Here is a 15,367-nt window from a genome sequence, read left to right on the forward strand (position 1 = left end):
TAAAGTCAAAACAACAGATGTTTTACATAACTTAAAGAAATCTGAAACATATTAATCCTCAAAATGTATTTGGGTCTCTTCTAAACAAAGGACACATATTAATCCATTTTCTGACTCACTGTTTAAATTTAAGCATTTGTCAGTAGTGACAAGTAAACTTTGTTTCCTAATGTGTCGAAGCTACAAAACACACGAGTAAAGAATATATATAAACACATTTATCTGAGGTAATTATAACAAATAAAAGAATATCTTAACCTGGTTAGTAAATGTCACAATTTGAATTTTTGGAATTATATTTTAATTTTACATATAGTTACGTGAAGGAGAAGCATCTTACCACTTAGGCATCTTCGACGATACTTGTGATACACTTGTTGGGTGAAGCCATTTTCCTTCAAAAGTTCATGAGAAGGGTGCTGGAACTTAGGGAAGGAATGAGGAATACATCCAGAGCTTCCTGCTAGTTGTGCACCTTCTGAAGGTGAAGCACTTGAACTGCTGTTTGAGTACAGGGGAAAAAAGGCTTCAGACTGAAATATCAAGAACCAAGTGTTCAAACCAGTTTGTTCATTATTGAGAGGCTGAGCAGTGGAAAAGACATTAGTCCCCAAAACTCTCAACTAATGACATACGGATCTACACATGCATTGCTATTTATGTTCAACACGCAGGCAAATTCAAAAGTTAACAAAAAATATGGTCACAAATTATCAAACTAAAACAATAAGTAGAAGCAGATAACTGAATAATTAGCTTATTCTTCTTCCAGATCCATTATTAATTTAGTTTAGATCAGTTCATTTTTTTCTTATGGTACTGGAGAAATTTTCAATTTTCATGAGTAACCGGCTAATGATGTAAATTGAATATGTGGAAATAAGGAATAAAATCTGGCACAAAAGCAATAATTTCATTATCCCAAAGAGATAACTGCAATTCTGTAAATCAATTCCACTTCTGAACTATTTCCTAAACCTGTCTCTTCCTTTTCATTTCCATTCTATTATTCAAATTTAGGCTTTCCTCTTCTTTCACTTGAACTAACTGGTCTCCTTGTTTTTCCATTTCCCTCCTCTATCTTGCAACCAAAGTGATCTTCCTAAGACATTGATCTAAACTGGTGGTATTCAATGTGTGTTCTATGGATGCTTGAAGGGGTCCTCAAGAACCTTTCAGAAAGTCTGCAAGGTCAAAACTATTTTGAAAATAATACTAAGATACTGCTTGTCCTTTCACTAAGTTAACATTTGTCCTGAGAGTACTAAAGCAATGGTATATAAAATTGCTGATGCAAATTGAGACAGTGGCACCTTTACTTACTAGTGATTGTATTATTCCCTACTGTGCACTTGTAATTTTTTTTAAATGCCAGTTTCAACTTAAGATGTCCTTAATGAAGCAAGAAAAATAAACTTAATGAAATCTCAACCCTTGTTTACATGTCTTACATGTGTGACAAAATGGGACAGAAGCTTTAGTTTTACAAAAATGAACAAGTTCTAAAGATTTTTTTTTGCTGTTCTGGTTGTCTGTTTTTTGCTACCTTATCTTCTACATCGCTGGTTGGATCCTCTGCTTCATCCAATCTACTGTCAATTCCCTGTAATATATTCTTCATTTCCATTATTGTATCCTTCATTTCTGACTGGTTCTTTTTCATGGTTTCCATCTCCATTTTTATGAGATCATTGAACATTCCTATAACCAGTGTTTGGAACTGTGCACCTGATAGACTGCTTATCTCCGTTTCGCTTATTTTTCTGGAGCTTTGTTCTGTTCTTTCATTTGGGACATGTTTCTTTGTCTTCCCATGTTAGCTGCCTCCCTGTGTTTGTTTCTATGTATTAGGTAGGGCTCCTATGTCTTCTGGTCTTAGCAGAGTGGCCTTATGTAGTAGGTGTGTTGTGGGGCTCAGTGGCACAGTTTTTCTGGTCACCTGAGCCACACGCTCTAGGTGTGACCCTTGTGTGGGTTGTGTGTGCCCTCCTCTTGTAGTTGAGCCTTGGTTGATAATTGCACATCAGTGGGAGGGATTGACCCTTGGGCTCACTGGTTGTGAGGACTGGCCTTGACTACAGTGGAAGGGTTATTATGCAGGGGCTGACCCTACAGGGCAGGACCTGCCTCAGTAGGACTCTGGTGCCTGCCCAATCCGCCCCTTAGGTGTGTCGTACTTGGAGACAGCTAGGTGATGCTCCAGCTCATTTTGAAGCTGGCCACTGGGGGTGCCAGCCCAGGACCACCTTGAAGGGGATCCACTGTAGGTCTACTTCAGCCACAGACCGTGCCCCACCCAGGGCCACCACCTAGTGGGAGCCAGAAAGAAATCCACAGATGTCTGCCACTGCCGGTGCTGTGTTTGGAAGCACCTTTGAGAGGCTTCCAAGGCGGCTGCCACTACTGCCGGCTTATAGCTGCTCAGCCAGAGGTACAGGACAAGCTCAAGCCAGATGCTGCCTGTCTGGGTTCTGCAAACCTTTGAGAAACCCTAGGAAAGTGCAGCTTGAGCCAAGGCTAATGGCCACTGAAAGCAGCCTGGGTGTGCCCAAAAGTGGGGTGGGGCCAGGTCTCAAATTGCCAGGGCGTGGCAAATGAACAGTGGAGACCCAGAAATGACAGCTGTCTGTGTTTGCGCACAGAGAAGGGGGAGGGCTCAACAAAGAAACAATGGCCTCCACCAGCACCGCCAACCGGGAGAAAGCCGCCTCTCCAGCTCCCGTCCCAAGCCAGACAACTCAATTCCCCACCATGTGTCCCTGCCATCCCTCCAGCTGCTGCCCCAGCCCAGAGCGAGTGATTCTACTGGTGGGTAACTCCGCGTGCGGTCCCTTTAAGAGGAGCGCCTGGGAGTGCAGATGCACTGTCTCAGTCATAATCTCCACTGGTTTTCACAACCAAAAATTATGGGGACTTCTCTCCCCAGCACTGGAACCCTGGGCTGGGGTGGGACTGGGAACTCTCACTTACCTAGGAGATGGGGGGACCCCACAGTCAAAATATCCCTCCCAATCTTTAATCGTCACACAGGGATGTGGGACCAGACTGTTCCACGTCTCTGCCCTTCCTACCAGTCTGGAAGTAGCTTCTTCTGCATGTCCACAGTTTAAAGACTTCAGTTCAGCTTGATTTTTACGCAATTCTCAATAATGGTTGTTTTGTAGATTAGTTGTAATTTTGATGTGGTTGTGAGAGAAGGTAAACACAGCGTCTACCTTCTGCGCCGTTTTGGTTGTCTCCAATTGTTGTTTTTTGTTGTTTGTTTTTTTTTGTTTTTTTTTGAGGTTTCCACAGTGATTTATTGTTCATTGTTTTTATAATGTTTTCATAAAGATAATTCTCATATTTAAAGATCCGCAAACATTGAAAAGGCATCATCAGGCATTATCACTTTAAATAACTGGCATTTTACTATCACTAAAATTCTTGTTACTTTCCTTTAAATAACACTGATGAACCAATGGCAGCAATTTCCCTTCTTCGTGAAGCCTGTGAGTGTCAGTTGCACCTCCAATAAAAGTTCCATTGACAAATATTCTTGGCACATTCTTTCACCAGTCATTCTGTAAAGAGCGTCTTGGAACTGGCTTCCGTATTCAACCGTGTCCAGTTCCACCACTTTGCAGTTAACATTGATGTCATGGAAAAGCTTTTTTGCCATTGTGTAGTAAGAACAAGATGTTTTCAAGAAAATCACCACACAATTATCAGAAATTGTTTCTCGGATCTGATTCACAGGAGGAGTTACTGGCTTTCCCAAAGATGATGACATGCTGTTCCCCATCCCGAAGGGCGCCCTGCCAAGCCGGCCTACCGAGACGCTCCCGCTCTGGGTCCTGCCCCGGGTGAGATGTGTCCCCACCAGCGCCACGTGGCGCCAGTACCTGGTCTGACCAGTTGTTTTTGAATGTCAAAAAAAAAAAAGGACATTCAGACAGTGGGGAATGAAACAATGGCCGCCAGACTCTGTGTCTGCACCTTTTTGATCAGAGGCCATTACCAGCCAGGACACATTCAATATTTGGAGGACAAGGTCTTTATTGCCCATCCTGGCTCCAGAAAGTCACACCGGAAATGTGGGTTCTCAACCTCCTAATTGCCTGTCACAGAGCTGGGGGGAGGGACATGGATAGCTGCTACCACACCAAAGGCTTACACTGACAAATATTAACCTTAATTACCCGACAAGGTTTCCCCTGAAAGCTTTAAATGTTAAAATAGATTCTACGGTTCCAAAATAGTCAATGCAGACAGTTTCTGCCAATATAATTGTTGTCTAAGTGGAGACACAGATTCCTGGTCCTTCTCACTCTGCCGTCTTCCCTGACATTACTCTTGAGTGGTTTTCTTTAATGTGATTTTTTAAAATTGTATACTAAAATATGTCAACATTTACAAGTCTGCATAACCTAGTGAATCAATTTTTCCAAATGATCAATATACGGCTTTACAAAAGCATGCATAAGCAAAGATCCATTCAAAGTATGAGATAGTCCAATGTATGAGTATGAAAAATTCATTGAGTATAAAAACGTCATTGATATGATTTCAGATTCTACATTGCAACTAACTTTTAAAAAACTACCACCTGTTTGGTTCTGGTATAATATCAAAGCAGAATACCTACAATTATCTGAAAAGCCGCAAAATACTCCTCCCTCCCCTGGATGTTATTCCTCTATCTCAACAAAAACAACAAATTATAAAAAGATTGAATGTAGAAGTAGATACGAGAATCCAGTTATCTTACACTAAGCCAAACATTGAATAAATTTATAGTATTTTTAATTATTAACACTCTATTCAAGAAATATGCTTTGAAAAATATATATTTCACTAAAAAACTGTATTTCATAAAAATATAACATTTTATAAATGTTATTTATGTTAACATATAATGGTTTATTATTGTTATTTTTAAATGAGTATTTAAATTTTTTCAGTTTCACTGTTTAATTCAGTAAATTATATAACTCCCATAAACAAAAGCTCTTTGAGATCTTCAATAATTTTTAAAAGTATAAAGGGGTCCTTAGACCAAAAAGTTTGAGAACCATTTAACTAAATCATATCACTTTTGCTGCTCAAAATTCATTACCTACAGAATAAGCCCAATTGTCCTAGCACAATATTCAAGGGCCTAATCAAACCCTGACTTATTTTTATTTTCTTTTTTTAGTTTCAGGTGTACAAAACATTAATAATTAGACATTTACACCCCTCACAAAGTGATAACCCCGACAAGTCCACTACCCATCTGCTGTTGCACAAAGCTATCACAATACATCACGGACTACACTCCCTACGCTGTACTTTCCATCCCGTTACTGACTTTTTACAAAAATCATTTCTGATATTCTCATATCTTAGGCTCCATATACATGTAACTTATTTGCCTTGTGCTACACCATCATGCATTTTTTATATTTCTGGTAACTTTGCTATTTCCTCCATCATAAACCCTCTACCTTCTTATTTCCCACTTTGGCCTATTGATATGTTACTCATCCATCAAGGTCAATATTACTTGTCCAAACCCAGTGAAGTTTCTCATGACACCCCCAGTTGGGATGAATCTTCTTGCCTTTCTCATAATAACTGTTTTGAACATATGTACACTATAATTATATCTCAATCAGAAATACCTCTTCCACTAGACTGTAATCTCAGGCAAGGCATAAAATACATCTCTTACATCTTAATTAACCATTCCACCAAACACAGAGCTTTTCATATAGTAGGTATTCAAAAAATGTTCTGTAGAAACATGAATTGAAGTTTAACCTGCCTATGAGTTAGCAGTGCTGTACTTAATCACCAAACCGCAGGAAAAACTCCTTTTCCCTACGTGGTCAATTATTTTCCATGTAAATTTCCTAGGCTAATATCACTTTGCTAACCACGCAAAACCAGTTGAAATTTATTTGCCAGGAATCTCTTGGTAAAGGATAAGCCTGCTTTGAAATGTTTCCATAAGATTAGAACCATTTAAACCAAATAATCAGTGCATATTCATGCCTCCAACATAAACCAGGGAAAAATTAGAAACATTAAGTTATACAGAGTAGTTCTATACTCAATACCATCTGTTCACACAAGATTACATAACGGCATCCACATGGGGAAGGCAGTTTCAGTCATGTGGCCATTTACTGAGTACCGACTATGCCAGGCACTAAAGGTCTATCATCCGTGAATTTACTTTCTGAAGAAGACACATACAAAAATTTAAATAATGCATGTAAAACATTTAGCAGAGAGCCTAGAGCATTACTGAAAGAATGTGGTATTAGCTAGCATTAAATAATCTCACCCCGATAACTATACCATCACTGACACACTTACCACAAAGAACCACAAAAATAAAGAACTTTCAACAGAAGGGGCAGTGAGAGGTAAAGAATTCCCTGCAACGCGACTGAAGCCAAAGTCATCTGCTAAGAAATACGGGGTACAGATAGGACTCGGGAGCATCCCTCCTGTGAGGAAGTCAATTAGAGATTAGAGAAAAAATTATGGATGACAAAATATCAGAAATGAAGAACTCCTTGAATGGGCTTATCAGCAGACTGGATGCAGCTGAGGAAAGAATCAGTAAACTTTACTATAGGTCAATCAAAATTATCAGAAAAAGAGGAGAAAAAAAGATCAGATTATCCAAGAGCACTTATTTCCCTTCCTTTGGTTCCTTTTTATTATTTTCATTGTTCTATAATTTGCTAACATATTAATTTTAAATATTTCCAAATATCTAATTAATAACTGTTTTCAACAAACTTAAAATCAAGAACAAAGCAGTGTTTTACAAGTACGGTACCTGCCAGAGGATGTTCTTGGCCTGTGATCTCTGGAATCCATTACCCAGCCTACATGACACTCTACAGGGGGATTTGTGCTATGTCTTGTTTTTCTCTTTCTTGGACTCTAAAAGGAAAGAAGTTCAACATTGCAATCACTTCCAGTAGTGTGAACCTCACAAGTAAAGTAAAACCCTCTGACTGTAAACCAACTCAAATATTTTCTTACTGTGGATGACACATTATGAAATCATATGAAGTCATAAAACTCAAACATATCACATACAAGCTACAAAACTTACAAACAGGGCCTGTGGTTAGGTTTCAACACAAAGATGAAAGGAACTACAACTTACTGAAATTCTTCATTACACCTCCTAATCATCTTTAATTACACTACCCAATTGTAAAGAAGTTATTCTTTAACCTGAGAAAACATCACGATGGTAAAACATCATTTTTAAATGAATTCTTACAATTTAAAATATACATTTTTTAAAGTGGCAGAAACTAAAAAGTCTCATTTTGTAATGTTAAAGGGTACAAAACGAAGGCTTTATATTCCTAGTTGTTCTGTGTACCTTAACATCAATGGCTTTTGGTTCTTTGACAACAGGATAAAATCTTGGTGTTTTGTTTGGATCTTGTAATCTGGGCGTTCGAGGTGTTTTGGGTATCCTTGGAGGATAAATTCTAGGAGATTCTGGAACTGCTGTTGGCAATGAACAGGCCATTGTTGCCGAAGATGTTTCTGAAAAACAAACAATTTCTGAATTAATTCATCAGTAAAATCTGCAAAATAAAAAGTTGTTAAAAGTGTCTAGATGCTAGGAAAATATGTTACTTAGAAAAGATAATTCTGAAACTCTAGTTTCAAAGGATTTTTTCATTAGAAACATTTCAAATATATAAAAACGAATAAAAAATAACAAACACTTGTCTACACATCACCTAGACTTACTGAATTTTAATTCTGCTGTTATCTGTTTGACTTTTTAAAAAGAAACATAGGTTTGAAGCCCACTTTGTAACCTTCCCTAATCACATTATCACCTTTCCTCCTCAGAAATAACTAGGCTCTTAAGCTTGACATTTTTGTTATTTTTATCTATTACACATGTAATAACGTTTTGCATAATTAACCTTATTACATGGATCATTTTGAAAGCTTTTTCATCAATTATTTTGTGACTTGAATATTCAAGTTCTATTTGCATACTTTGCTTTATTCCTATCACTGCAGAATATCATGCGGTTATACAAACATATCAAAATGTATCCATTCTCCTAAAGAGCCGCATTTATGTTATTTCCATTTTTTTTATATAATCAACAATGCTGCAACGAACATTTTTGAACATGTCTCTTTGTAGAGGTGTGAGCCTTTCTCTAGGATTTATACCTGAAATGGTAATGCTGGCTCAATGGCAAATGCATCTTGTGACTTACTGAATACTGACTGCCAAACTGCTTGCTATAGTGGCTTCACTCACTTATAATCCCACCAGCAGCATGTAAAAATCCCAGCAATGTCACATCTTGGTTAAGACTGGGTTTTGTTCAGACTTTTAAATATTTCTCCATCTCACGGGATTTAAATGGTATTTGCAATCCCTTGGTTACTAGTTAAGTTGAGCATATTTTCATATGTATAGTCATTGCTCAGATTTCCCCTTTCGTGAGCTTACCATTCATATGCTTTGACTATTTTTCTACTGGGTTCTCCTACTTATCAATTAGGTAGTGAAAATCCTATGGTAAGCAAGCACATGACTCAAGTAGCAGTGTCAAAAATGCAGGCTCCATTTCTGTATGGTTTTCCTTCAGACTTATCAACTTTTTTGGTTCATACAATAACTTTCTGTTCAATCATTCAACCATTATTGAGTGCTCACTATATTCCAAGCACTACTCCAGACACAAGTTTGTATCTCACACACTCAATTACCTAGTCTCTCAATTACCTGACATCTCTCCTCCCAATCTATTTTCTTTACCAGAATAATTATTCTGAAGAGCAAATTAGGCCATTTCATATTTCTGCGTAAAATCTTCCAGTGTTTCTCTTTTGCCTCTAGCAGAAGTCTAGGTTCTTTATCATGAAACATAAGACTTTCCTGTTTTTGTATCTCTGCATTTTATCCGTTTATATTGTTTGATTAAAATTTATTTTTTTTACATATCATCCCATTAGATGCCAAGACCAAGTCCCAGTGCTTCCGTGAAAGCAAGGGCCACAACCTTGTATTAGTATGCCAGTGCCTACAAGGAAAAAGTATATCCCGACCAAATGACTGATAAACTTAATTGAATTGTGTTAATGCTGTTTTTCCTTGTACTAAAAACATATACCATCTCAAGGATAAAAATATGACCCTACAATAAAACTTATGGAAAATCCAGTGCCTTTGTAAAAGATCTGGGAGCAATCACAACCCAGAAACAGTAAGCTTCCTAGCAACCAGACTATGGTCTCTAAATTCCATTTCCTGCTGATCCAGTCTCCAAACAAAGTCTGGAGCACAAACTATAACATACGCTTGGGAAATCTTGATGCAGAAAGCAATGAAGTTAATAAAGAAAATACTAGCGTAGTCCATGAGGACACAACAGCAAACTTTAGGGAACCCCACCAGTAAAATGAAGTAATCTGACCACTCAAAATAATAACTGAAATTAATTGAACACATCAAGTAAATAAGCTCCATGAGTTCATGATGGCATTTTAAACCTTGATCATATTTTTAAGTTGCTGGAGTGCCAAAACTCATTATTCTGAAAACTGATAAACTGAATACAAAGAAAGAAACAAGTATTTATCCTTCTTTTCCTATAAAAATTAAATTTCAGGGTAACCAGAGTCAATACAAGAATATTCTTTAAAGAACTGAAGGTAAGAAATACAAAAGGAATGACAAAATTAGAAAATCACTAGAGTAAGTCCTCAACATCATCTACAGGTTTTGTGACTTTAAGCGAAATAACATCTAAGGAAACCAACGTTACCACAGGCTAATAGACACAAACAAGAGTTAAGTCCCTACAGCATCTCCTCAACATTACAGCAACAAAATGTTGAATGAAATGACATTCTTTGAGGACTTGCTGTGTATTGCAACTCTAATGAAATTAGGGATATAGGGAATATTCACCTTCCCATAAGTGACTGCTTTAAACCATTTGGTAAAACGTTGAAGGGAGACTCAACAGCAAAGACATGATCCATGAAAGAAATAACTGATAAGCTGGACTTATTTAAAATGAAAAAGGTTTTCTCTGCAAATGACACTTCAAGAGGATTTAAAGATACGACACAGCCTGGGAGAATATATTTTCAAAAGATACATCTGATAAAAGTCTGTTATCCAAAATGAACAAAAAACTCTTAAAAGTCAATAATAAGAAAACAAAGATCCCAATTTAAAAAATGAGCCAAAGATCTGAACAGATAGTTTAAAGAAGATAATACAGATGGCAAATAAGCAAATAGAAAGATGCTCCACACATCATATGTTATCAAGGAAATGTAAATCAAAATGAGATACCACAACACACCTATTAGAATGGCCAAAATCCAGAACACTGACAATACCAAATGCTGCTGAGGATGTGGAGATACAGGAACTCTCATTCACTGGTGTGATTGCAGGATAGTGCAGTCACGTTGGAAGACACTGAGGCAGTTTCTTACAAAACTAAACACACTTACCATACAGTTTAGTAATTTTCCTCCTTAGTAGTTACTAAACTGAAAACTTGTGTTCACACAAAAACCTACACATTGATATTTATAATGGCTTCATTCATAATTGCCAAAACTTGAAAGCAACCAAGATGTCCTTCAGTACTTGAGTGGATAAATAAACTGTGGTACTGCATCTAGACAATGGAATATTAAGCAGTGCTAAAAAGAAACAAACTATCAAGCCATGAAAACACATGGAGGAACCTCAAATGCAATTACTAAATTAAAGAATCCAATCTGAAAAGGTTACATACTGTATGAACCAACTATTAAACATTGTGGAAATGGAAAACTATGGAAACAGTAAAAAGATCAGTGATTGCCAGAGGTTGGGGTTGGGAGGGAATGAACAGGCAGACCAGAGGACTTTTAGGGCAGTGAAACTATTCTGTATGATAGTAACATGGCGGATACATGTTATTATACATACGCCTACATCCAAACCCATGGGATGCACACCACTAAAAGTGAAACCTATGTAAACTATAGACTTCAGGTGATATTTAAAGCAGTGAAAAAAAATGGTATGTATGATACTAATGATGGATATATGTCACTGTACACTTTTCCAAACCCATAGAATATACACCACCAAGAGTTAACTCTAATGTAAACTATGGATTTAGAGTGATTATGACGTATCAATGTAGATTCATCAATTATAACCAATACCACTCTGGGGTGAAATATTGCTATGGGAAGCAACATTCTTCACCAGATGGATGATGGCTATTTGAGTTGGGGGCTTGAGGTACATGGGAAATCTCTGTACCTTCCTCTTAATTTTGCTGTGAACCTAAAACTAAAAAGAAGTCTTAAAAAAAAAAAAAAAGTGGAAGGGAAACTTTATGATGAATGGATCAGGCTGAGACATTACATGATGATAGAAAGTAAACAACTCTTCCCAAGAAACAGCCTTACCACCAGAAAAGTAAAAATCCTGAATATATTACATCTTCTATATCTAAATACCAGTTCCTAAGAAATAGAGGAGATAAATGAACATATTAAATGATATGAAAATACAATGAAGTAAATCACAAGAAATCCTATGACAAACTAACCAGTTTCTTTGACAAATCATTAGCATGGAAAAACAAGAGAAGAGAAATGATTACAGATTAAGAGTGACTTAACAGTCCTATTGATCAAATGCATTGTTTGGTCCTGATTCAAACAACCAATGCAGAAAAGATATATTTCATACAATCAGGGACAACCAAACATAAACTGGGTAGTAGATAATATTAAGAAATTAATGCTAATTTTACATAAAATGGTATCATGAAAATTTGTATATAACAGTTTGCAATATACAATGCATATTTACAGAAGAAATGATATGATGTTTGAGATTCAATATGAAATATCTTGTTCGAGACGGGGAACAAGGAACAGATGAAAAAAGAATAGCAAACTATTAACAACTGTTGAAATTAGGTGAGACAGGTAAACAGGGGGGTTCATTAAACAGTTCTCCCTTGCTTTTACTTATACCAAACATTTTCCTATTAAAAAGTTAAGTTTTATTTCAGTTTTACATTTATTTTACTCCACGTTTAATTCAGTGTGAATTTTACCCATCAGTAAGAGCAGATATATATATTTTGTGAAGACTAAGAAATAACAAAAGTACACAATAGAGAAAATAAGACCTATTGTGTACTTTTGTTATCTGAAAAGAAATATTTTAGAAAATTTTTATAGGATACCATATACTGATTTATAACATTTTGACATAAAATTATCAAAAATAGTTAAGACAAGGGGGCCAGCCCGGTGGCTCAGGTGGTTAGAGCTCCATGCTCCTAACTCCGAAGGCTGCCACAGTCCGATTCCCACATGGGCCAGTGGGCTCTCAACCACAAGGTTGCCAGTTCAATTCCTCGAGTCCCGCAAGGGATGGTGGGCTCTGCCCCCTGCAACTAAGATTGAACACGGCACCTTGAGCTGAGCTGCCTCCCGGATGGCTCAGTTGGTTAGAGCGCGGGCTCTCAACCACAAGGTTGCCAGTTCAATTCCTTGACTCCCGCAAGGGATGGTGGGCAGCGTCCCCTGCAACTAAAATTGAACATGACACCTTGAGCTGAGCTGCCACTGAGCTCCCGGATGGCTCAGTTGGTTGGAGCATGTCCTCTCAACCACAAGGTTGCCGGTTCGACTCCCGCAAGGGATGGTGAGCTGTGCCCTCTGCAACTAGCAACGGCAACTGGACCTGGAGCTGAGCTGCGCCCTCCACAACTAAGACTGAAAGAACAACAACTTGAAGCTGAACAGAACCCTCCACAACTAAGACTGAAAAGACAACAACTTGACTTGGAGAATAGTCCTGAAAGTGCACACTGTTCCCCAATAAAGTCCTGTTCCCTTCCCCAATAAAATCTTAAAAAAAAAAAAATAGTTAAGACAATAGTATATAAAATATTTATAGATAAAAATTTTTATTACTAGAAATATCATTATGGAACAAGAATTCAGGATTAGTTTTTAATCAACTACAAGCCTGAGATGATATATGAATATCATCTATATATTGTAACTTCTTTTTAATCAAAATCATGGGCCATCTCTTGTACACGAATGTTCAAAACTGCATTTTTCATAATAGCCAAAATTGGAAAAAAATCCAAATATTCATCAACTATCGAATGGATAAACAAAACGTGTTATGTCTATGTGTAGAATATTACTTAGCAATAAAAAGGAACAAGGTACTAATATAAGCCACAACATAGATTAACCTCAAAAATTTTACATTAATTGAAAGAAGCCAGACACACGATTCCATTCATATAAAATTTCTAGAAAGTACAAAAACAGACAGAAAGCAGATTACTGGTTACTTCAGAATGAAGTTGAGTGTTGAGACTGACTGCAAATAATGACAGGGGAACTTTTTAGGATGGAATTGTTCTTAAACTGAATTGTGGTGTTGGTGTACAACTATACAAATTTACTGAAATACATCAAACTATACATTTAACCTGAGTTAATTTTATGGTATGTAAATTATACCTCAAATAGCTGTAAAACACAAAAAAACAAAAAAACTAGGTTATCTGCTCTTCAGAGAACCTCAATTGTGATTGTTCAGCATATAGTTTCTGCTAAAAGTTTATTAGAGAAGACTGATATTTCAGAGCACTAGGCTAAAGCACTGATTTTCAAAGTTTATTCCTGACCAGCAGCATCAGCATGACCTGGGAACTTGTTAGAAATGCATATTCTTAGGTCCCACCTCAACTTACTAAACTAGAAATACTGGGTACAGAATCCTTTAACTTTTTTTAACAAGCTCTGGGTGAGTCAGATACTTGATAAACTTTCAGAACCACTGGACTAAGGGGCATGCTAACTATTATACTACCTAAGATTTTCCAGATTTTACTGCTACCAAAACAAATCATTGCACAGCTGTATACCTGAACCAAATGAACCTTGCCCATAGTCTTCATTATTTCTATAGACATGAATTGCTGTTATAAAAACAAAACTTAATATTATTCTGTTGGTGTTCAGTAAAGGCTGATAATAAAAAATGCTACATGAGAACTGGCACTTTATTTCTTTCTTATAAATAAAATGCCACTGAAGTAGGACTCTGGAAATCATTTTCTGTAATTGCTAGGTATCAATATTTCTGGCTTTTCAGGTCGCATAGTCTCTGTTGAAACTACTCAATCTTGCCACTGTAGCACAGCCATAGACCACATGCAAATGAACGGTGTGGACACGATGATGGGCCAGTTTTGGACTATGGGTCTTAATTTGCCAATGACTGAACCAGAGTGGTTAGACAGCTATGGATCTAAATACTGAATTTACACTTCACTTGCAAAAAAGAAGGAAGGGAGGGAGGGAAGGAGGGAGGGAGGAAGGTATTTTAACTATATTTCATGTATTTGGTAAGGTGTAAGAAAGTATGAACATATCAAAAAGAGATACAGACAATAAATAGAACCCAATAAAACTTCTAGAGAAGAAAAATACAACAGATGAAATGAAAACCACACCAGATGTGTTTAAAAATAGATTAGACACTGCAGAAAAAAAAGATTAATGAACTTGAAAACACTAGAGTAGAAATTACCCAAACCACAGAGAAAAAGAGACCGCCCCCCAAAAAAATTAAGAGAGTGTTAGTGAGCCATGGGACAACTTTACATAGTCTAAGATACATGTAACTGGAGTCTTAAAGACAGAAAGAAAAAAAAGTACAGAAAAACAATATGAATTTTTTAAAAATTTAATGTTAATATAACGGCTGAAATTTTTCCAAATTTGATTTAAAATATATAAACACATACATCCAAAACTCAAGAAGTCTCAAGCACAAGAACATAAAGAAAATTACACTGAGTCAACCACAATTAAATTGCTTACAATGGAAATAAAGAGGAACTATTTTTTTTTTAATTTTATTAGTTTCAGGTGCACAAGACAAAGCAAAACTTAGACGTTTATCATTTATATCCCTCACACTGTGTGAACCCCCTGCCCCCTAGCCACTATCCCTCTGACCTCGCACAGAGCCAATACATTTCCACTGTCTAAAGAGGAACTATTAAAAGCAGCAAGATTCAATAGCATTTATTCAATCTGAACAACAAAGAAAAACAATTAGAAAAAGATTAACAGCCTCGGGAACCTGTAGGACAACAGCAAAAGGTCTAGGAGAGGAGAAAGAATGCAGAGATAAATTTTTTTGAAGAAATAATAGCTAAAAATTTCCCAAGTTTGGCTAAAGGCACAAACCTATAGAGTTAACAGAACTCCATCAATGATAAACCCAATTAATATCCATACCCAGATGCATCACATTCTC

General features: G+C 36.8%; 2 protein-coding genes across 6 annotated transcripts in view; both read right to left on the reverse strand.

Moving 5' to 3' along the window:
* The window catches only part of LARP1B (La ribonucleoprotein 1B), an 87,285-nt gene that overhangs the window by 9,226 nt on the left and 62,692 nt on the right, over positions 1-15,367 (reverse strand). For all 5 annotated transcript variants that reach the window (XR_002138897.3, XM_019749018.3, XM_019749017.3 and 2 more), the window contains 3 exons: positions 7,379-7,548; positions 6,818-6,924; positions 341-501 (listed from right to left, as the gene is read on the reverse strand). Coding sequence is in view for 4 of the 5 variants with exons in the window: in XM_019749018.3 (XP_019604577.3) it covers positions 341-501; positions 6,818-6,924; positions 7,379-7,548 (438 nt within the window). In the remaining variant the exon portion in view is untranslated. The remainder of the gene's footprint in view (positions 1-340; positions 502-6,817; positions 6,925-7,378; positions 7,549-15,367) is intronic.
* Positions 473-6,808, reverse strand: LOC109456619 (glutaredoxin-2, mitochondrial-like). The gene is given in 2 exon segments (XM_019749022.3): positions 473-3,547; positions 3,550-6,808. Coding segments are annotated over 2 exon segments (390 nt in total). The 5' UTR covers positions 3,785-6,808; the 3' UTR covers positions 473-3,392.

The sequence above is a fragment of the Rhinolophus sinicus genome, chromosome 15 (genome assembly GCF_057876585.1).
Source record: "Rhinolophus sinicus isolate RSI-liver-muscle chromosome 15, RSI-T2T, whole genome shotgun sequence".
Taxonomy (NCBI): Eukaryota; Metazoa; Chordata; class Mammalia; order Chiroptera; family Rhinolophidae; genus Rhinolophus; species Rhinolophus sinicus.